Here is a 23,863-nt window from a genome sequence, read left to right on the forward strand (position 1 = left end):
CTGTGCAGCTGGATTCCAGGATGGATTTGGTCAGGTGCAGTGGGTTTATTCCTAGCCTACATCCCCATGGCATAGCGTTAGTTCCAGCTTCTTTTGTTTTGGAGAGGGGTGGTCAGCAGGATAGTTACGCGTGTGTTTTTCAAAGTGGCCTGGAGTTTGATTCCAGTGAGGAACTATATTTTCTCCAGTGAGAGGGTGGAGTTTATTTCCGATATGGGCGGCACCTCCAGGTGTATTGGTACTGTTCCGGGCGGACCCTCTTCATTAAGTGGTGGAGCTGCTGTGCGAGCGTTGATGGATTTTAAACATTTTGCTGAACATTGTTCCGTGATGAACCAGCGACGCCACTTGTCCGCTTTTCTGTTTTTGTGGATCTGCCTTGGAGCAGGTGAGAGCTTTAAATGTGCTGCTGGCGATAGCGGGTAGGGAGACTGTAATCTGGGTTGGCGTGTCCCTGGGAAAGCCTCACACGCTTTTCCAAATAGTCCATCACCTGTTGGTGGGAAGTTGATCCGAGAATTGGCCAAATAAAGGTATGGAAGCAGTAATTGACTTCAGGCAGCGGGACCAGAACAACATGGGGAAGTGTGCACCCACCAAAGCAGAGTTGGTCTGGGAATGAGATAAAAGGCGGCTTTCAAAAGTTCTGAATCTTTAGACTGCTGCTGGAATTGCCTCTTCTGAATTTACTGTGGACAAAGCCATGTCTCTCCGACCTCTGAGTGGTTTGAAAGTGAAGTGGCAGGGTGTGAGCGGAAATGTTTAACCGGTAAATAATCGAGCACAGTGAAAACTGGCGGCTGGGCTTGGTGGTTGGAAAATAAAAGGGTTTATTGTGTGAAAAATGCGTGTGATGAATGGCTGTTTTGGAGAAAGGTTAGGGTTTGTATACAGCCCTGGCCCCTGGGGGTAATTGCCCCTTTTTTTGTTTTGAGGTGTGATGTGGTGTTAACGAGGCTGTTTCTCTGGAAAAGTGCCTTGAGAGATCGGAGAATCCCCACCGCCCACCTGAGAGCCCTCTATAAATGGCTGGTGATTGATGTTGTTCCTGTGCTTTGAGAACTCGCGCCTGCTTTGTGAAGCTGCTGTTTCTGTAAAGAACAATAAAATCCCCAGCTGAGGGCCACCTCCTGGTGACATGACTGCAACCTTTTCCAAAACCATCACACAAAGTCATCACAACAAACACAAACTGCTGGTGAAACTCAACAGGTCTGGCAGGTTCTGTGAAGAGAAAAAAAAAGTCCAAGTGGAACGTTTCATAAGAGTCCGCTATAAACTGAACTAATTCGAAACCGAGCTGAACTCCGTTACTCCCTCCACAGAAACTGTTGGGTTTCTCCAGAATTCTCTGCTTTTTTTTAAACTTCACTCTAACCACGTCTCAGTGTTGCCAAACACTGAGGGAAACACTGAGCCGTGAGTGTGAGAAAACTGATCGATTAGCGCGGGAAGATGTTCCTCGAGGGTGGCCAGTGTGAATATATTTTCCTGATGATTTAAATCATCAACCACGAAGTAACTTGCGTCAGAGTCCGTTAATCAAAAGCACAGTAACAGTTTTACACTATCTGACGTCGCCGAGCATGGGGACAAAAACGCAGCAGGGAGTGGGAGCAGCGGGGTGGGGTGTGGAATGGTTGACGCTGGCAGTTATAATGGAGCTAGTTCCAGGGATGAATATTCAGTCACTTCGAGGCAGCGCTGCTTTCAATTTCGTAGTGTGGGGCACCTGTTCTACTAAAAATGTTTTACCAAGGGGCAAGTCCAGTGGAGGCTGTGCCGTAAAGAGTCAACATTCATGTCTCTGCGCAGAGCAGTGAATACCAGGCAAGCCGGTAACTCTGCTCTAAACAGTCTCTGAGTACTTCAAAACGCAACGACTAATTTTATTTTTCCCGACGCATTCTGCATTTGTGTTAAATTTCATGGTTTCCTTATTCTCCTTTACCTTGTTACCTGAAAACTGAGTATAGTAACATTGCCACACGGCACCAGGCCGCCTCCGAAATCTGATCTAAACCCTCAGTTGGACATAAACAAACAGTTGTTAATGGGTTGTTTCACTATGAACCAAGCATGATCCTGTCCGATGCATTCTGCAGGGACAACTAATAGCGTTCGGCAGTGAATCCGAAGGACATACGAGACTGAACTGTAAAAAAAAGTCATACATTAGAATCAGCGCATTTTACCGTACAGGGGGCTGTTCAGTCCACCGTGTCTGTACGGGCTCTTAAAGGAGCTTCCCAGCTGGTCCCACTCGCTAGTCTATTTTGATAGTCATCTAAATTCATCACTTTAAAATATGTTTCGAGGTCTCTTTTGAAACCTCCCGCTGAATCCTCTCCCTGGCAGTTCATCACAAATCGTATTAACTGCCCGATAAAAATGTTTGTCCTGCCCTCGCTCCTAGCTCTCTTGCTGACAAACTTAAAATCGCGAACCCTAGTTACTGACATACAATCTAATGGAATATCCATCTTTACCCTGTCAAAATCGTTCCTAGTTTTGAATACCTCTGAATTTTGTTTTTAATTCAAGGGACATGGACATCGCTGGCTGGCAGCATTTCATTGCTCATCTCTAACTGCCCTTGAGAATGTAGTGGTAAACTGCTTTCTTGAATTTTTTATTCATTGCCCAAAGGGCTGTTAAGATTAAACTGCATTGCTGTGAGTCTAGAGTCACATGTAGACGTATCATTCCCTTAGTTAGTGAACCAAATGGACCCTCCACCTTATGATCAGATTTTCTTTGAAATTAAAATTTTACCGTCCTCAATGGTGGAATTCAAACCCATCTACCGGATTAATAATCCAGAGATAAAACCAGTAGGTTATCGCCTCCCAATCTTTTCACACTGCCCAACACAACAGCCGTGAGCAAATTGGGGACCGTATTTCAGCTCAGTGCCACACTTGGTTGCTGCAGCTGTGATGTAGCTGCCTGAGTTTTATAGGTAAATAGCACGAACTGCAGACGCTGGAGTCAGAGTCAACACAGTGTGGAGCTGGAGGAGCACAGCAGGTCAGGCAGCATGGGAGGAGCAGGAAGAGTCCTGAAGACGGGTCCCGACTCGAAATGTCGACTTCCTACACCTCCGATGCTGCCTGACCTGCAGTGTTCTCCCAGCTCCACACAATATTGTGGAACCACCGCCACCACCCACTCCCAAAGGGACTAATCTGTTCTTTTCTGACCCTTTCCTGATGAAGGGTCTAGGCCCGAAACGTCAGCTTTTGTGCTCCTAAAATACTGCTTGGCCTGCTGTGTTCATCCAGCTCTATACCTTGTTGCCTCGGATTTTCCAGCATCTGCAGTTCCCATTATACCTGCTCTTTCCTGTCTGGCAGTTAGACAAACCATTGTTCTGCCATTCTCACATTCTGATCACAATCTGAACTATCAACATCCTTTTCACCCCAGCACTCTAACTCCCTCACTGCCTAAAGGCTGTCTCCCCCACACTCTAAACCCCCTCACTGCATAAAGGCTGTTCCCCCCCTCCACATTCTAACCCCCTCACCGTCTAAAGACTGTCCCCCTCTACACTCCAACTCCGTCACTGCATAAAGATTGTCCCCCTCCCCCACACTCCTACCCCCCTCACTGCCTAAAGGCTCCCCCCTCCACACTTTACCAGGTCTGATGAAGAGTCATCGAGGTTGGAACCATTAGCTTGCTCTCTCTCCCACTGGGAGCTGCATGGCTTGCTGTGATCTCCAGCATTTTGCTGTTGGTTCAGTCATCTATCAGAGGCAAGGAAGGAGAGAAAAAAGGCGTATTTGCATTTTCATTTCATCGCTTGTGACTGGGCGATTGGTTAATTTGTAGTCGCTTTCCCAAGCACTTGTGCGAAGAGACGCTGACCGTCCGCGACTCCTCCGGTAACTTTCATAACAATGCACGCTATCTCAGACTTTGGGCTGGGGGGAGAAGGGGACAATGCTGACTGAAACTGCGCTCTGCCCAGGGGCTTAGAAAAAATGTTCTGGTATAATGTATAGAATTCTGGAATCATTTTTAACATCAACTTGCATGATTGTAGTAACTAACATCCCAAGGCGCTTCGCAGGAGCGACTACCAAATAGAATCTGACACAAACACAGGAAACATATAACCTGCATTCAAGCAGGTTCTTGCCGGACACAGCTAGGCTTTCGGAGATGTCTTCGGAGGGAGGCAAAACTGAATTCCAGAGTTTAGGGCTTGGGCAATGGAAATAACAGGGAACAGTGACTGCCACGACTCAATTGCAAAGGTAAATCTGACACTTGCACCGCACCGAGGTCGTCCCAAAGAGCTTGTGACCAGCGATGACCGAGAAGTGCCCTTGCTGCTTGCTTCTACAAATGTGGCAAATCTGTGCGCATCGGGAAAAGCACAAGTAGTAATGAAGTTTTGCAGCTGGGGAGCATGATGATGGTTAACTCAAACTATCCCATGTTCAGATTTAGCAAGGTGACCCGTGTGTGTGCATTCGGTACCACATTCCTCCCGACTGAAGATCAGCGACTTGTAAAAGAAGGGTCAGTGTAACTGTTAGCAATTAGAGGTGGTTCATCTGCTCAAAAAAGCTGCCTGTTTTGTTTTACGTTTAAACCAGGATGGAAGTGCTGAAGAGATCAGGTTTTCACGATCGACTGCAATGATAATATCCATCCAATGTGATTAAATGACGTGGGTTCTCAGCAATAACCTTGAGTCAGCAGATCACACCGACAACACGGGCCAGCTCTATGTAATAGTTTTCACGCCCCCTAACCAGCTCCCAGCTCTAGTCAATCATTAACCAGGGCAGTTTTCTACCTCCACACCACACCACTACCAACCCACACGGCCCCTCCCCACACGAAGTGAGAAGTCGTTTTTCTGGTTAAAAGTTCCAGTATCTCCGCTGTTCATGAAAACAGCTGAGTTTCTGCAGTAAGCTTAGGTCAAACCTGCTAATGTTTTCTAGCATCACTCGCCGAGTACCATCGTTTTGATGACCCAGCGCACTCTGCAAAAAAATCCAGGTCCCGTAAACTGACCTTTAAAATATATATTTTAATCTGAGTTCGTTAGTATTACAATGTGTGTGTTTTTTTGTTCTTCCTTAGTAGACATTTGCAGCTAACTTTGAAGGGTTGTAAAAACCGAAAAAAAATTGTCGAGGTTGCAAATCAGAAACAAAATCAAGTTGCTGGAAAAGCTCAGCAGGTCTGACAGTATCTGTAGAAAGAAATTAACATTTCGGGTCAGGTGTCCCTTCTTCTGAGGAACGGTAGTTGTCGGCCAGTCTGGCAACTAACTGTTAATGCCTGCAGTATTGCGATACGTACAAGTGTAGAGCTGGATGAACACAGCAGGCCAAGCACATTCAGAGGAGCAGGAAAGCTGACCTTTCGGGCCGAGACCCTTCTTCAGAAAATGAAGTTATGGTCCTCAGCTCGCTCTGCCGAATACAGTGGAACCTCGACGGGGCTGTGATTTTGCACATAGCTGGTTGTAGATAGATTTTCGCCAGTCTGGACAGGTTGGAGCTCCGTGCAGTGTGGTTCATTCCTGTCGTTTCTTCTTCCGAATGGAAATTCTTCTCCGCCTCCAGCCGAACTCAAGTAAATCGCAAGAATTGGCAGTGGATCATCTGGGCTGGGGCCTAGCAAAGTTTGAATGTATGTGAGGAAGAGAAGACAGGCCTGGGAGCCAAGGACTAAGTGAGAGAACCTAATAAACTTAGTAACTTGGACTGCAGGCGTTGGACTGTGGTTGACTAGGTCAAAACCCACCCTACACCGGGTTATAGTCCAGGTTTACTTTGAAAAAAACTTTTGAAATCTCACTCCTTCAGGTGTTATTGAGAGAGCTGGTATCAGACATGGAATTTATAAGCAAAAGATCAAATGGTCATAGAACTGGTGCAAATGTATTGAACAAACCTAAGATGGCTGTTTAATCTTTAATCAGTTAGAAATGAGATGCAGGTTTTGACTGATTGATACGCAAATCCCAGAATTTCTTTCAAATCACTGCCCCAAGATACCTAAGGATAACTAAAGGTCCATATCACAGTACAGGTGTTAGAAGTATTAGGATGTACAAAGGTGGATATCCAAGAATCCTGCAAAAGGCAAGGGAAGAATTGCGGGGGCTGTGGCTGATATATTTGCATCATTGTTAGCTACGGGTGAAGTCCTGGAAGAGTGGAGGGTAGCAAATGTTGTGCCCTTATTCAAAAAGGGCTGCAAGGAAAAACCTGGAAATTATAGACCAGTAAACTTAACATTTGCCAGAGAGGGTAGTGGAGTCTTGGCCTCATTCGGGGCATTTAAGTGGCTATTAGATACGCATATGGATGACAGTACAAGGGAGGGTTGGAGGTTAGATAGACCTTAGGTTTAGGGTAAAAGTTTGGCACAACATCTTGGGCAGAAGGGCCTGTGCTGTGCTCTACTCTTCTATATTTTATTTGTGGTAGGTAAATTACTTCAGAAGATTCTGAGGGATAAGAATTTGCATTTGGAAAGGCAGGGTTTGATTAGGAGTAGTCAGCATGGCGTAGTCTGTGGGAGATCATGCGTCACATTTGTTAGAGTTCCTTGATGAAATGAACAGGAAGGTTGATGAGAATAGGTCAGTAGACATAGTCTATATGGATTTCACTAATGCCTATGATAAGGTTCCATATAGTAGGCTGCTCTGGAAGGTTAGATTGCATGGAATCTAGGGACAGCTGGCAAATTGGATACACATTTGGCTTGATGGTAGGAAACAGAGAGTAATAATGGAAGGATGCTTGTCTGACTGGAAGCCTGTGACTAGTGGCCTCAGGGGTCGGTGCTGGGCCCATTGCTGTTTGTTTTCTATAGCGATAATTTGGATGAGAATGTACAAGGCATGATTAGTAAGTTTGCAGATGAAACTAAAATAGGTGGTATAGTGGATAGTGAGGAACGTTATCAGAAATTGCAGCAGGATCTTGATCAGACAGGGAAGTGGGCTGAGAAATGGCAAATGGAGTTGAATATAGGTAAGTGTGAGGTGTTGCATTTTGGAAAGTCAAATCAAGTTAAGAATTTCATGGTGAATGGCAGAGCCTTAAGGAGCGTAGTGAGCGAGAGGGACCTTGGAGTTCAGGTGCACAGTTCTCTGAAAGTGGAGTCATAGAACAATACAGCACAGTACAAGCCCTTTGGCCCTCGATGTTGTGCCGACCTGTCATACCGATCTGAAGCCCATCCAACCTACACTATTCCATGTATGTCCATATGCTCATCCAATGACGACTTAAATGTACCTAAAGTTGGCGAATCTACTACTGAGTCACAGGTAGACAGGGCAGTGAAGAAGGTTTTTGGCACATTGGCCTTCATCAGTCAGGGTATTGTGTATAGAAGTTGGGAAGTTATGATGCAATTGTACATGACGTTGATGAGGCCGCATTTGGAGTATTGTGTTCAGTTTTGATCACCTTGTTATAGGAAGGATGTTATTAAACTGGAAAGAGTGCAGAAGGAATTTACAATGATGTTGCCTGGACTCAAGGGACTGACTTAGAGGGAGATGTTGGACAAGCTAGGACATTTTTCTTTAGAGCGTAGGACACTAAGCGGGGTTCTAATAGAAGTGTATAAGATCATGAGAGGCATGGATAAGGTGAATGCACTCAGATGTTTTCCCAGGGCTGGGAAATCAAGGACGAGAGGGCATCAGTTTAAGGTAAGAGGGGAAAGAATACATGAAAACCTGAGGGGCAACTTTTTTTTTACACAGAGGGTGGTACACATATGGAATGAGCTGACAGTGGAAGTGGTTAAAGTGGGTACATTAACAACGTTTAAAATACATTTGGACAAATATATGGATAGAAAAAGTTTAGAAGGATGTGGACCAAGTGCAGGGAAATGGGCTTAGTGTGGATGGACATTTTGGTCAGCAAGGACCAGTTTGAGCCAAAGGGCCATGCTGTAGGAATGTTGACTGTCTTAACATTATGTACAAGAGGTGACGTCTCTGGTCAGACAATGCATTTGAAGTGTGAGGCCTTGTTTAGAATCAGCCTGTGTTTTAACTTGGAGTCAGACGATGATGATAAGCACCTCACTAAGATCTTCCCTATGCCTCCATTTCTCACCTTTGAACAACTACCAAACCTTAAACAGGCCATTGTTTGCAGCCAACTACCCAGCCTTCAGGACAACATCAACCACAACACCATACAACTGCCATGGCAATCTCTGCAAGACATGTGAGATCATTGACATGAATGGGAACACCACCCACCACATGCACAGCAAATACTCAACGTGACTCGATCAACATTGTCTATCTCATATACTGCAAGCAAGGTGCACTGAGGCATGGGATGTTCGCGCAAACATGCAGACAGTACGAAAACAGATGAACGGACACCATGCAACAATAACCAGACAGGGATGTTCCCTTCTCATGGGGAAACACTTGAGCGGTCAAGGACATTAGGCCTCGGATCTCTGGGTAAACATTCTCCAAGACTGACTTCAGGATACATAACATTGCAGAGTAGAGGCTGATAGCCAAGATTGGTAACCATGAGTAAAACCTCCACCGGGATCTTGGGCTCATGTGGCTCAGTGGTTAGCACTGCTGCCCCACAGCGCCAGGGACCCAGGTTCGATTCTACCCTCGGGCAACTGTCTGTGTGGAGTTTGCACATTCTCCCTGCGTCTGTGTGGGTTTCCTCCGGGTGCTCCGGTTTCCTTCCACAGTCCAAAGATCTGCAGGCTAGATGGATTGGCCATGCTAAATTGCTCGTAATGTTCAGAGCTGTGTAGATTAGGTGGGTTATGGGTCTGGGTGGGATTCACTAAGGTTCAGTGTGGACTTGTTGGACTGAAGGGCCTATTTCCACACTGTAGGGATTCTTTGAAATTCAGGTCACCCCACCACACCATACACTGTCCCTCACACACACGCATGCATACACACACACACACACACACACACACACACAGGCACACAAACACTCTGTCACAAGCGTGGACATATAAATCAAATGGGTGAATGTGCATTTGCAAATTTGTAATTTCAGATACATTCTATTTTGTTCAAAAAGCACACAATTCATACTTTGGAAATAAAACCAGTCTGACTCTAAGTTAAAACACAAATTCTAAACAAGGCCTCACATCTAAAATGCATTGGTATATGCAGACTAAAATGCATAGTAAAACCTTTAGTTACCTCACAGCAGTGACTTGAGAAAAGCTCTGGGATTTGCCATATTAATCAATCAAAACCTGCATCACCTTTCTAACTGATTAAAGAATTCAGCACTAGGTTATAGTCCAACAGATTTATTTGAAAATGCAAGCTTTCTGAGCTCAGCTCCTTTCTCAGGCAGTGAAGCTCCAAAAGCTTCAAATAAACCTGTTAGACTATAACCTGGTGTCACGTATTAAACTTAGCTTGTAATTCTTCCTTATTTATTTTAATCTCACCTTTTGTTTATTTTCAAAATGTAAATGACATTATGTCACGGGCAATTATTTTGCATGCAAACAATAGACTAATTATAATCTTATTGTAAAAATGGAAAGGATGAAAATAATTAGAAAATCAGGTGATGTGATCAGGTATGAGAGCTTCAGAGGCTGTGAAATGCAATGCCCTCTGCATAGCTCTTGTAAATGTCTTCTTTTAATATGACTCCATTCTTAATATTCACTGGTTCTCATCGGGCTTGCCCCTACACACACTCATGACGTCACAGCCAATCCCTACATTTATGCATTAGAAGGATGCTCTTAAAATGTAACTGGTCAGGACATGTGTTACTTGTGCTTTAAAGCAAACAATTGAGACATTGTTCTTGGGTATTTTGGGTCCTCAAACACTGTTCCTAAGGCAGCTTGTTCCTGTCAATAAATTGGATTCTTTGACTCCTTAGGTATTGTAGTATTTCTTTATTTTCATCTGTAAATAATAGGTTAGGGGTTAGTTAGCTCAGTTGGCTGGATGGCTAGTTTGCGATACAGCCTAACACCAATAGTGCAGATTCAATTCCTGCGCCAGCTGGACCAAAGGACGCTTCTCAACCACTCCTCTTTCCTGATGCATAGTGACCCCCAGGTTAAACTACCACAAGTCATCTCTCTGTATTGAGAGACAGCCTTTTAAGCTGGTAGGGTACGTGGGGTTTTAATTTTTACCTCAAGTACTAGGTTATCATACACAGCTCTCTAGAGTTATGTTTACGTCCTCTGCTGTCAAATGCCGATTCTAGACTGATGTGTTCTCTCTTAGTCATGTCAGAGTCATGATATCAGTTACATCAGTAAGATTTACATGAATCTGCACATTGCAGGAACTCATTGCTTCAAAAAAATCCAAGTGTTCACAATGGGTATCAAATTCCTTGAAATAAATTATGCAGCTATCCTGGTAAACTCCTAATTTCTTTCTGTTGAAAGTTATTTCTCCTTACAGTCCACAGTTCTTAATGACATAAAAATATAAAGACATGGTTCTTACAATTTCTACTTCTTTACATAATCTTTGTAATCACTGATATCACAATCAACTTTGTTAGTCATCGCTGTTATCACCATCATCATCATTTCTCCCCATTCCCTCAAAGTCCAATCTCAATAGTTGCAATGGTTTGGAGGTCCCAGCCAGTGCAGGCAATGAACCCATGCTGTCACTCTGCATTGCAAACAATCTATCCAGCCATCTGAACTAGCTAAGATAATAGGAACTGCAGATGCTGGAGGATCCGAGATAACAAAGTGTAGAGCTGGCTGATACACAATCAGGTGTATCAGTGTAGGTGTAGTATCAGCTGTCCCACATCCTGAGTTAGTCATCCGCATCTCACTTCTTGCCACAAGCAAGATCAATAGCAGAGATAACAAGGTGTGGAGCTGGATGAACACAGCAGGCGAAGCAGCATTTTACATAGAACATAGAACATTACAGCACTGTACAGGCCCTTTGGCCCTCAATGTTGTGCCGACCTGTCATACCAATCTGAAGCCCATCTAACCTACACTATTCCATGTACGTCCATATGCTTGTCCAATGACGACTTAAATGTAATTAAAGTTGGCGAATCTACTACCGTTGCAGGCGAAGCGTTCCATACCCTTATTACTCTCTGAGTAAAGAAACTACCTCTGACATCTGTCCTATATCTTTCACCCCTCAATTTAAAGCTATACCCCCTCGTGCTTGCCGTCACCATCCTAGGAAAAAGGTTCTCCCTATCCACCCTATCTAACCCTTTGATTATCTTATATGTCTCAATTAAGTCATCTCTCAACCTTCTTCTCTCTAACGAAAACAGCCTCAAGTCCCTCAGCCTTTCCTCGCAACACCTTCCCTCCATACCAGGCAACATCCAAGTAAATCTCCTCTGCACCCTTTCCAAAGCTTCCACATCCTTATAATGCGGTGACCAGAACTGTACACAATACTCCAAGTGCGGCCGCACCGGAGTTTTGTACAGCTGCAGCATAACTTCTTGGTTCCGGAACTCGATCCCTCTATTAGTAAAAGCTAAAACACTGTATGCCTTCTTAACAGCCCTGTCAACCTGGGTGGCAACTTTCAAGGGTCTGTGTACATGGACACCAAGATCTCCCTGCTCATGTACACTGCTAAGAATCTTATCATCAGCCCAGTACTTTGCCTTCCGGTTACTCCTACCAAAGTGCATCACCTCACACTTGCCCGCATTAAATTCCATTTGCCACCTCCTAGCCCAGCTCTGCAGCTTATCTATGTCTCTCTGTAACCTACAGCATCCTTCGTCACTATCCATAACTCCACCGACCTTAATATCGTCTGCAAATTTACTAACCCATCCTTCTACGCCCTCATCCAGGTCATTTATAAAACTGACAAACAGCAGTGGACCCAACACCGACCCTTGCGGTACACCACTAGTAACTGGTCTCCAGGATGAACATTTCCCATCAACCACCACCCTCTATCTTCTTTCTTGCCTCAAGCAAGATCAATAGTAGAGATAACAAGGTGTGGAGCTGGATGAACACAGCAGGCCAAGCAGCATTTTACATAGAACATAGAACATTACAGCACAGTATAGGCCCTTCGGCCCTCGATGTTGTGCCGACCTGTCATACCGATCTCAAGCCCATCTAACCTATACTATTCCATGTACGTCCATATGCTTGTCCAATGACGACTTAAATGTACTTAAAGTTGGCAAATCTTATAGGAAAGATGTGGATGCTTTGGAGAGGGTTCAGAGGAGGTTTACCAGGATGCTGCCTGGACTGGAGGGCTTATCTTATGAAGAGAGGTTGACTGAGCTCGGACTTTTTTCATTGGAGAAAAGGACGAGGAGAGGGGACCTAATTGAGGTATACAAGATAATGAGAGGCATAGACAGAGTTGATAGCCAGAGACTATTTCCCAGGGCAGAAATGGCTAGCACGAGGGGTCATAGTTTTAAGCTGGTTGGAGGAAAGTATAGAGGGGATGTCAGAGGCGGGTTCTTTACACAGAGAGTTGTGAGAGCATGGAATGCGTTGCCAGCAGCAGTTGTGGAAGCAAGGTCATTGGGGTCATTTAAGAGACTGCTGGACATGCATATGGTCACAGAAATTTGAGGGTGCATACATGAGGATCAATGGTTGGCACAACATCGTGGGCTGAAGGGCCTGTTCTGTGCTGTACTGTTCTATGTTCTATGTTCTATGTTCTAAATCTACTACCGTTGCAGGCAAAGCATTCCATACCCTTACTACTCTCTGAGTAAAGAAACTACTGCTGACATCTGTCCTATATCTTTCTGATCCAAACTGCTATATCTCCCACAATCCCATTCCTCCGCATTTTGTACAATTTTAGGAGTAGGAAAGCTGACATTTCTGGTCTAGACTCTTCATCATCTGACCCTTTCCTGCTCCTAAGATGCTGCTTGGCCTGCTGTGTTCATCCAGCTCCACAACTTCTTACCTCGGATTCTCCAGCATCTGCAGTTCCTATTATCTTTAAGATCAATAGCATCCTGTTCTTCCTGAATGTCCCTTCAGGTGTTTTAGAGGCATACAGCATGAAAACAGACCCTTCGGTTCAAATGACCAGATTTCCTAAATTATTCTAGTACCATTGGCCACCATTTGGCCCATATCCCCCTGGACCCTACATGTTCTTGCACCCGTACAGATGCCTTCTCCACCATGTCTGCTGGCACCTCAGTTCATACATGCACCACCCTCTGTGTGAAAAAGCTGCCTCTTAGGTCCCTTTTAAATCTTTCTCCTCTCACCTTAAATCTATGCCTTCTAGTTTTGGACTCCCCTACTCTGCGGAAAAAGACTTTAGCTATTCACCCTATCCATGCCCCTCGTGATTTTATACACTTCTATAAGGTTACCCCTCCATCTCGACATTCCAAGGAAAGTAGCCTCAGCCTATTTAACCTTTCCCAACAGCTCAAATCCTCCAACCCCTTGTAACATCCATGTAAATGTTTTCTGCATCCTTTCATGTTTAACAACATTGTTCCTATTGCAGGAGGGAAGGCAAGGAGTGCCACTCATTGGCCAGGATTTGAACTGAGGCCTCCTGCATGGCTGACAAGAATTCTACCACTGAACCACAGTTGGTTGTTCTGTATATCTGATGACTATTGTTTCTGACTTCTTCTTTCTGCCCTGGTTTTAAGGTTGACAAGAGTTTTTACCCATTGTCCAGAGGTGTACCACCTCTGTTGCTTTTGGTTTGGTTTTTCTTGAGTTGTTTTTTAGCCTTCTTGTGATCTTGAGAGGTTATGTTTGGCCTACGGTTGTGTTCAAAAACATTTTTGACCTTCTCCCCATTAACAGTTCAGCTGTCGAGTACCCATTTTTCAACATTGTTGTGCTAATACTGCATAGAGCTAATTCCCAAACTGGATTTTTATGCATCATCAACTTCACGGTCTTGACTCTTTTCTGGCTTTCCATTTGACTGCAGATGAAGTTAAGAACTTGTCACCTGGTTGACACCTGTTCTAAAGTGAGCTTCCTGAAATCTTCACTCATGAATCAAGATCTATTGTCCCATACTAATTATCCCAGGAAACTGTTTATCACAAAGATCCCTTTCAGTGCTGTGATCTCCAAGTCTACTATGGTTGAATGAAGTCTCACCACTTCAGTTCGTCATGGATAATGGCTAACTTCTGAATACATCTTCCTTCTAAAATTGAACAAATCCATTTTTAGCATATCTCATTGTCTTTCCAGAAGAACTGACACTATCATTGACTCTGTAGATGCTTGGTTGAGTATGGCTTATTTTTGGTTTCACAAAATGCAATCCTGTGTGTCTTTGGAAATCTTTGGCCACCATACTAATTGTTCACTATTGCTCATCATTTCGCAATACTTTGATGTTACTGGTGGATTTTCTGTAGGAATTCTCTCACATTGACTTTGGTGTAACCATTTTTAAAAATTCTGTCAGCACTTAGTCTGCTGGACTATATTCTAACGACCATTGCAAATAGAGTTGTCTGACCTTTGTGCATCTTTTTATCAGATATTTTGAGCAGTATGAATTTGAGTTTTGTTCAGTTACTGGTAAAGTTATTGTTGTAGAATAACAAGTTCTTTTCCTGCTCAATCCACTGCTTCCCAAACAGTTTACCTATCATTACTTGCGGCTAGTCTGGAGCACAAACTGCATCATTGTTATATTGTGTCAGCCCCAAAGCCTGAATCTTTGTATGTGGAGGCATTTTTGAGATTTATTTTGATCCTGATAATGTTGCCAAGGCAGCATTGTCCATCTTGACCTAGAATTTCAGTCCCAACCTTTCACATCTCCACACAACTGTAAGTGTTTCTTTCTGTAAGGTTGCACCCTTTTCAGTCACTATCAAAGCTTTTGATAGGATTTTGTGTTCTGTCAATTTGCACTGATAAGCACTGCTCCTAGTCGTCTGGATGAGGTAGCCACCTCTATGATCGCAAATAAGCATTGAATTGTGCTAAATATGCTGAAACATTGTGGTGTTCTTACAATTATAGCTCCTCACTTGGAGCTATCAAAATCAAGCAAGGGCTAGAAGATCTGGGTTCAAATCCCACATCTGGACACGTCATAACATGTTTGAGCAGGCTGTTTAAAAATAATTATTTTTCAATTAATTTCCTTTAACTTTTGACAGAGAGTTAATTTGAGCCTTCAGAGACCAACCAGTTCCCTAACCAAAAGAAGAAAGCCAATCAAGTGGTTGCCATCTTCCTGATAGTCTAAAATTTGTTGTGTTTCAATTAGATTGCAATTTTTCTGGATACTGTAAATGCTGAGCAAATCTCTTCAACCAAATATTCCCCTACCAAAGGGGAAAGGAATTGGGTTCATTTAGCATTTAATACAGAAGAGCAGATGAGACAATTTAAATTTAAACATAAACTTAATATTATAATAAATCATACAATTTTGACATTTATGTAAAGAGTATAAAAGCAAAACTAAATATTATCCTGAAAAGAAAGATAAATAGTTCTTACATCTACAAGAGAATATAAACATCAACTTTTAGTTGGTACAAAATTAAATTTTAAATGAAGACAGATATCCAATAAATATCAAAGTAATATTACCTTCAATTCCTAAAGTGAGAGCCAATAGGTTCAGAATGTGTCTGAAGTGGTGACCAATACTAACGTCTCTCCCCTAATGAATCTCATCTTTTAAATTATATTAATAATGAACGTTTTAATGTGTGGAAGATGGTTATTTGAGTAATAACAGCTATCCCTAATTATTACCCTATATAAAGTGGTAGGGCCTCCCTCTTATAATAAAATTGCCTATTCAATATCCCAGAAATATTTTCTCAATTTATTCTTGAAAAAATTGGGCTGGCTAATATTTATGTCAGTCAATAATAAGTAAAACAAATTTTTAACATATATGCCTTTCTCAGGTCAATAACAAAACCTCAGACAACATTTGAATGAATTAGGTAAAGAAAGAACTTCAATGATGAAATGAGTGAACCTCTAGAATTATGCTCATTAAATGTAACACTGAGAATTATGGCATTGCAGTGTTGACCCTTTGTACCCCCTGCATATGGTGTAAGAAAGGTGGACTCTGTGAAGAGATGGAAAGCTAGAAACAGCACGTGTTACCCTCAAACGTGATGATTAGCTGTGTCAACGTTGAATAAGTGACCAGCTCACTTGGTTCTAGTACCAGTGTGCTACTTGACAGTATAGGATATCAGACTTGACTGCTATAATTGGTTTTACAACAACAAGTTGTAGGGTGTTAGGGTGGGAGTTATTGCAACAGTCAAGTGGCAGAGCAGCTTTCACTTGATGACTAGTTGACCAAGACAAACCTGAAATCACTCTTTTTTTACTTTCCCTTGCACAAGGTCACTTAGGATTATCTTTGCTTTTTTTCTCTTCCAGAAGTAGGTATGACACAAGAGCATACGGAAGAGGTTGGATCATCCATTTCAAGCAGTGCTTCTTCCAGTACATCCTCTCATTTATTCAGTATGACACAATTGCCGTCCACGTCGACAAGCAAAATCACATCTGCTCTGCCGACAAACACAAATAATCCATTTAGCTCATCGGTGAACAGCACGTCCAGCCCATTGGCAAACGGCATGTCCAGCCCATTGGCAAACGGCATGTCCAGCCCATCGGTGAACAGCACGTCTGCTCCATCATTGAACAGTACATCCAGCCCATCGGTGAACAGCACGTCCAGCCCATCGGTGAACAGCACTTCAAGCCCATCGGTGAACAGCACGTCCAGCCCAGCGGTGAACAGCATGTCCATTCCAACATTGAACAGTACATCCAGCCCATCGGTGAACAGCACGTCCAGCCCATCGGTGAACAGCACTTCAAGCCCATCGCTGAACAGCACGTCCAGCTCATCGGTGAACAGTACGTCCAGCTCATCGGTGAACAGCACGTCCAGCCCATCGGTGAACAGTACGTTCAGCCCATCGGTGAACAGTACGTCCAGCCCATCGGTGAACAGTACGTCCAGCCCATCAGTGAACAGCACATCCAGCTCATCGGTGAACAGTACGTCCAGCCCATCGGTGAACAGCATGTCTGCTCCAACATTGAACAGTACATCCAGCCCATCAGTGAACAGCACGTCTAGCCCATCGGTGCACAGTACGTCCAGCTCATCGGTGAACAGCACGTCCAGCCCATCACTGAACAGCACGTCCAGCCCATCGGTGAACAGCACGTCCAGCCCATCGGTGAACAGCACGTCCAGTGCAACGGTGAACAGCACGTCCACCCCATCGGTGAACAGCACGTCCAGCCCATCGGTGAACAGCACGTCCGGCTCTTCGGTGAACAGCACGTCCAGCCCATCGCTGAACAGCACGTCTGCTCCAACATTGAACAGTACATCCAGCCCATCAGTGAACAGCACGTCCAGCCCATCGGTGAACAGCACGTCTGCTCCAACATTGAACAGTACATCCAGCCCATCGGTGAACAGTACGTCCAGCTCATCGGTGAACAGCACATCCAGCCCATCGCTGAACAGCACGTCCAGCCCATCGCTGAACAGTACGTCCAGCCCATCGGTGAACAGTACGTCCACCCCATCGGTGAACAGTACGTCTAGCCCATCGGTGAACAGTACGTCCAGCCCATCGGTGAACAGTACGTCCAGCCCATCGGTGAACAGCACGTCCAGCCAATCGGTGAACAGTACGTCCAGCCCGTCGGTGAATAGTACGTCCAGCCCATCGGTGAACAGCACGTCTAGCCCATCGGTGAACAGCACGTCCAGCCCATCGGTGCACAGCACGTCCAGCTTATCGGTGAACAGCACGTCCAGCTCATCGGTGAACAGCACGTCCAGCCCATCGGTGAACAGCACGTCCAGCCCAGCAGTGAACAGCACGTCCAGCCCATCGGTGCACAGCACGTCCAGCTTATCGGTGAACAGCACGTCCAGCTCATCGGTGAACAGCACGTCCAGCCCATCGGTGAACAGCCGGTCCATTCCAACATTGAACAGTACGTCCAGCCCATCGGTGAACAGTATGTCCGCTCCATCATTGAACAGCACGCCCAACCCATCGGTGAACAGCACGTCCAGCCCATCGGTGAACAGCACGTCCAGCCCATCGGTGAACAGCACGTCCAGCTCATCAGTGAACAGCACGTCCAGCTCATCGGTGAAGAGCACATCCAGCCCATTGGTGAACAGCACGTCTGCTCCATCTTTGAACAGTACGTCCAGCCCATCGGTGAACGGTACATCCAGCCCATCAGTGAACAGCACGTCCAGCCCATCGTTGAACAGTACTTCCAAAAGTACAACCCCTATCAGAACCTCCTTTACTACTCCAGGAAATATGAACCTCACTACAATTTTTAATGTCTCATCCACAATACAGCCAAATAATACTGCAACATCTAGTGGACTCTTTACAACTTTTTCCAGTGAAAGGACAATGGTGTCTGTCACAAGCTCAAATAATACAGTACATCCAACTCTCTCTGCCACGACAGCTGGTATTAACACTACAAGCACCATGTTCACAGAAAACAGGTCAACAGTCAAAATGTCAACCAGTTCTATTTTGACTAATCAATCTACAACCTCTTTTCCGATGAGTTCTACAGTTGCTTCCAATACGACCAGTACAATCTCTACGAACATTAGTGGAGTACCCCCCAGGACCACGACTGTCATTTCAACACCAATTCCTTTGCCAGACTCTACTGCTTCTAAAGTGACCTTGACATCACTTGCAACCACACAAGGGCCTGCCAATGCCACCATCAGCCACAGCACCAGACCACTGACAAACACTGCTGTTCTGAACTCCTCAACTACTCAGCAGCTCAGTAACACTATTCCAACTGGCAATTCAGCATCTGGCACAACAACTAGATACGTAACCACAAGTGATATGCAGTCAAGCCGTGCCTCAGTGTCCACTGTGCTGACAACCATGAGGACCACCACTAAGACGTCAATTGCCACAGCAACCCCAACATCAAATTTCAATATAACTTTCAGAATTGTCAACAAGGTTTTTAATAACAGCTTGGAAGATGAAACTTCTCCACAATTCAAGAAGTTGCGCAATGAAGTTATTGAAGCGGTGAGTGTATTAATGACAATGCTTAAAATGCATATACTAATTAACAACACATGTCCCAAATTTCATGTAAACCCCCCCACCCCCATCTTCCTCAACTCCCACCTCAATGGGTAAATAACAATTCTAAGGGTGGAAAATTCTTTAAATTCAGTGAGATTTAAATTCATTTCAGCAGTACTGTCCATGAAGTAAAAAGCGGAGAATTTGGGAAGCTTTTTTAGAAGTCTAATAATTTGCTGAAAAGTGTTTGTGCATTGTCAGGGATTAGACTTAGTTCTTATGCTTGCAATGGTTAAATACCTTGTCAACACTCAATATCCAAGTATCCACATGAAGAAGGGAGACAGCTGCAACATAACTTAGTACTTTCAAGACAAAATAGAGAGAGGAAAAGGACATAGGAAATAGGAGTAGGAGTAGGCCATTCAGCTTTTCGTCCTTGCTCTGCCGTTTGAGTCCACAGCCCATCATCCAACTCAATGCCTTTCCCATACCCCTTGTTGTCATTCGTATATTAGAAATCCTATGATGGCTATCTTGAACATACTCAATGACTGAGCCTCCAGAATTTTCCAGGGAAATGAGGCAATAGTCAGTGTTGCTTTCCAATTGAGTAATAATTGATTTGGCAACCAAACAACATTTTTGAGCCTCTTTTCTCGCAGTAGCTACCCTTGCAGAATCTCAGAAAGATGTCATATTGTTTACAATCATGTGCAATGAGCAAAAGCCCCATGGGAACTAGGTTTCCCAGATTAATTTCCTGTTAGCACCTTTTAGCCAGAAGATAAAAGAGGCTTTCGTCTTGATTAGATTTAAAAGTCTGGTCTAAAAAGGGTTGAATTGAGACGATCATAGAGCAGGTGTCCTAGATTTGGTTTTCAATCCACAACCTATACTCAATCCCAACTCTCTGTTACCCAGTTTGTATTCATGACTACTGGCAATAGACTTTAATCTTGGCTATGTTTACCTGACTTCCCAAAATATTTACTGTGCACAAATGAAAAAAGATCATTGGTGCTAGAACTGTAGATTTAGTAGAAGGCTGTCTGTACTATAAGCAAGATAGCATATTGAGTGAAGTAATCACTGCTGCAGGAGCTGTATATTAGTAGAAGGCTTTCTGTGCTGTGACAGAGAAAATGCATTAGCTGAAATAGTGCGAGGTGGAAAATCTAAATCCTGCAATCTCACCTGTTCTGCATCTTTCAGTCCTTTCCATTGCATGTTACATCATTTTTATTGTTGATATCAATTGTTAATTAATTATCAACAGAAAGTAGAGTCAACATTAGAAATGTCCCAGTCAAGGCCACAGTGGCCAGTTCAAATGCTGGCTAAATCAAGATTCCAGATTGTTACAAATCTGGTAATGATGCAGCGGATTGGAGCAGTTAATAGCAAAAACATGGTGTTACAGGTATTTGAATAAAGCAGCGTCTCGCTGAAAAAAGAGACATGCTGTCAAAGCTTTTTATCTTGAACTCTTAAAACAGGTGCAAGAATACTAAATTTCAGAGCGAACAATAATTGAAAGTATATGAAAAAGTGGCAGTGATTGTTTGGCATGTCACTATGATTTCTTCAGAAGGGCCATGAAGAACACACCAATGAAGAGTTATTCTCTCTGTTTTTATTTGATGGAAAAAGTCACAATTCCTAGACAGATTATTTTTCTGTTTGTGGGGAACTGGGTCCTATGCATCAATATGCAGTATAATATGTTGTCCCCTTTGAAACTTGAATCTCTTGCTTCCAGCCTGATGAAAGCAGGACGAAAAAACTCCAATCCCATGTTTCTTCCAACAGCACTCAAGTTCTGCACTACAAAGCAGGGCATGTTAGCATTTGGTAGCGAGAATGGAATATTGTGGTAGCTGAATTTGGAAGTACTGGAATGAGTAGGGAAGTGGGCACAGTTATTGATAACAACAGGGTTATATGACAGCCAGATAATTGGTGTTGTTGGTGCAGTGGAAAAGTACAGGCTACAAACAACTGTTGGGGACATTTATTTTCTTTCCATTAAATCATACATAAGTATTTTCTAAAATTTTTGTTGCAGCTGAGAATTGCTTACGGTTGTTCTACATGCTCCCTCCATTCATCATATGAGGGTTCCGAAGTTCTAAGTTTCACGTAAGTCATTCACTTCCTGTGTTGGGTGAAGAACAACCATAAGGTCCTGTCCTTTTTAGTGTCAAACTACAAAAATAACATTACAGTTTCAAATCTATGGTCCCAGCAAAATTGTCACCAAGAATGTGAAATTGTAGATGTTAAATTATCCAAATATGCATAGAACTGACTGCACTGAAAATTGTGTGAGGTCAGCTAAATTGAATAGTCGAAGTTAATAAATTAAGTCTCAATAAAGCTCTAGTCTTGCAATAGTAGTTCTTTTTGAAGAGGTGCAGATTTGGCTCCAAGCTCAAATTTGAAGAGAAGTGGCCATTCAAAGGTAAGTTACTATGAATGGTGAGAAGATATTGTCTCAGCTTTTACAATTTTTCAAAAAATATTTTCATTTGTCAGCCCTTAAAAATGCTGCAGAAAATAATCCGGTCTACAAAAAAAAGGGAAAGAAAGTCTAATATGAAGCCAAGTGACCTAACCATCCGTCTGATGACTGGAAACGTGAATGGACTAGTGTGAATATGATTGCCACATGCACTTAAAGAAAACTCTCCAGATGTTAGAATTGTATTGTACATGGAAGGCATCCATGATGATCTGCACTCTTGGGATTATCACTACTCGTGAACTGTTAAATGCCCCTCCCCCCAGGGAGAATGATGATTGTTGTCCCTTGTCTAGAAGGTATCTGTCAGTTGCTTCTTGTATGGATGCGTAGCTGTCATATTGATTTCACAAATTGCTGCAGTGCACTTTTGACATTCATGTTCAAAGGAAAAGTTAGCTTGTCATACAATATGTTGGCAGTCAATTTGCAATCGCCACATCATACCACACAAGAGAGATTGGGAGTAACCAAATGGTAGGTAAGATTGTATATATGGATATACATACATCAGGTACTTATTCCTGCCTTTTTAGTCCCCTCAAAATCTGTTTCTGGAGTCAACATCAATCTCTGGAAAATATCCCAACCATCCTGCTCAATTTCATTTCTGTAAGTAAAATTGCAGCAAGTAATAGGGCATTTGTTTTTTGATGATTGTACAGTGACACCTACTTTTGCTTGGATATTGAATGGTTGATTGAATCTAATCTGTAATGTTACAGTCTAATATATTGCCAATGGTTAATGTATTCTGGTAACTGAAGACTTGTGCTCCAGGTCAGTTGACAGGGGTGCTTGGTTGGAGAGTTGGTAATCAATGGTAGGCTTCCTAGTCCATGTTGGATGTGATGTCATGAGACCTTGAGGGTCCCGGAGTCAATGTTGAGCACTCCCAGTGTTACTCCCTCCTGACTAATCTTCTGTATTGCCACCTTTGCTGGGTCTGTCCTGCTGATAAGACAGAAATATAAGGGAGTGGTGATGGTGTTGTTTTCAACTTTTTTCTATCAGTTACAATCCTAGTTGCCTCTAGGCTGTGCAGCCAGTCTGAAGTCCACGCACTTGCAGCATTCTCTTCTAATAAGAGCAACAGAATAAGTTTTTATGACAATTCACAATGATTTCCTGGTTATCATTAGACTTTTAATTACAGATTTAATTATTTTGATTGTTTTTTAACAATTCAAATTCCATCATGGATCCCAAGATCATTACTTGGGTCTCTAGGTTAATTAGTCCAATGGCAATTCCACTGTTCTCACCTGACCCCTTCTTCAAAATAGAATTCCCACAGAAGGAATATGGGACTTCCTACCTTTGGTATAGTTTTCTGATTCAAAATTTTGTTAATGGATTGTGTTATAACTACAATTAATACCCTTCTGCTATTGAGTCACCATCAATCTGAAGATTCTAATTGTTGTGCTTTTGTTGTCCCCTGATAGATCAACTGCCTCAACATAGATCAGGAAACAAAGCTGTGACTTTTCTGTAAAGATTGTGTCCATTGTCTCGGAAGCTGGGTTTCATAATTAATATGTAATGATTGTTATGTTTTCTTTTTAAGGAAAGGGTCAGTCATCACTGAAACTAAATCTACCTTCATCTCTGATGCCTCTGTAAACCAGGGCACAGTTGAGAAACAGTTTAAGGATGCCTTAAGGAATTATACAATCAACAATCTAGTGGTCAGAGATATAGAAGGTAATGTTATTTGCTATAAGGCTTGGTCCTTTGAAGCTGGGAATGTGATAGAAATTTTGTGATAGGCTGAATGTGCAGACAGGTGAATTTATTCCTTTATTGTTAACTCCTCAGCAACGGTCATAAACTAGGCTTCCTTACGAAGGTTAGTCAGTTGGATAAGATATTTGAGTAGCCTTAATTTTGTGATAGCACTGTGACTGTGCAGGATGCTGAAATCACGATAGATGCACAATGAGACGCACAATTAAAATTAAAATAAAATTCAGACACCGTGATTATAATTTCTTTAAATAGGGACCTAATATTTGGTGGAATAGGGACTACAGTGAAGTGTATACTTGGGACAATATTCAATCCTGATTATCAGGGAATAGGTTATATGACAGAAAGAAGATGAAACCTCATTTGGGTTGCTGAAATAGTGTGTGGATTGCTGAGTGGTAATTTCTCATTCTTGTATTTCTCTTTATCTGTAGAATGAAATTGAAATGTAGGAGAAAAGACACAAAGTATCTCTTTAATTTTTTTT

General features: G+C 43.1%; 1 protein-coding gene and 1 long non-coding RNA gene across 5 annotated transcripts in view; one reads left to right on the plus strand and one right to left on the minus strand.

Moving 5' to 3' along the window:
* The first annotated feature begins 250 nt into the window (after positions 1–250).
* Positions 251–23,863, plus strand: part of LOC125449677 (mucin-2-like) — a 50,235-nt gene continuing 26,622 nt past the window's right edge. Inside the window, exons 1-4 of the mRNA XM_048525548.2 lie at positions 251–388; positions 16,411–19,100; positions 21,169–21,242; positions 23,195–23,331. Coding sequence (XP_048381505.2) covers positions 295–388; positions 16,411–19,100; positions 21,169–21,242; positions 23,195–23,331 — 2,995 coding nt within the window. The 5' untranslated portion in view covers positions 251–294. The remainder of the gene's footprint in view (positions 389–16,410; positions 19,101–21,168; positions 21,243–23,194; positions 23,332–23,863) is intronic.
* The window catches only part of LOC125449679 (uncharacterized), a 73,227-nt gene continuing 70,293 nt past the window's right edge, over positions 20,930–23,863 (minus strand). For 2 of the 4 annotated variants that reach the window (XR_009443460.1, XR_009443461.1), the window contains exon 4: positions 20,930–21,308. This is a non-coding gene — a long non-coding RNA (uncharacterized LOC125449679). Of the gene's footprint in view, positions 21,309–22,366; positions 22,576–23,863 lie in introns of those variants that run through there. The other 2 variants (XR_009443462.1, XR_009443463.1) reach the window with 2 other exon arrangements.

This window comes from Stegostoma tigrinum, chromosome 47 (assembly GCF_030684315.1).
Source record: "Stegostoma tigrinum isolate sSteTig4 chromosome 47, sSteTig4.hap1, whole genome shotgun sequence".
Taxonomy (NCBI): domain Eukaryota; kingdom Metazoa; phylum Chordata; class Chondrichthyes; order Orectolobiformes; family Stegostomatidae; genus Stegostoma; species Stegostoma tigrinum.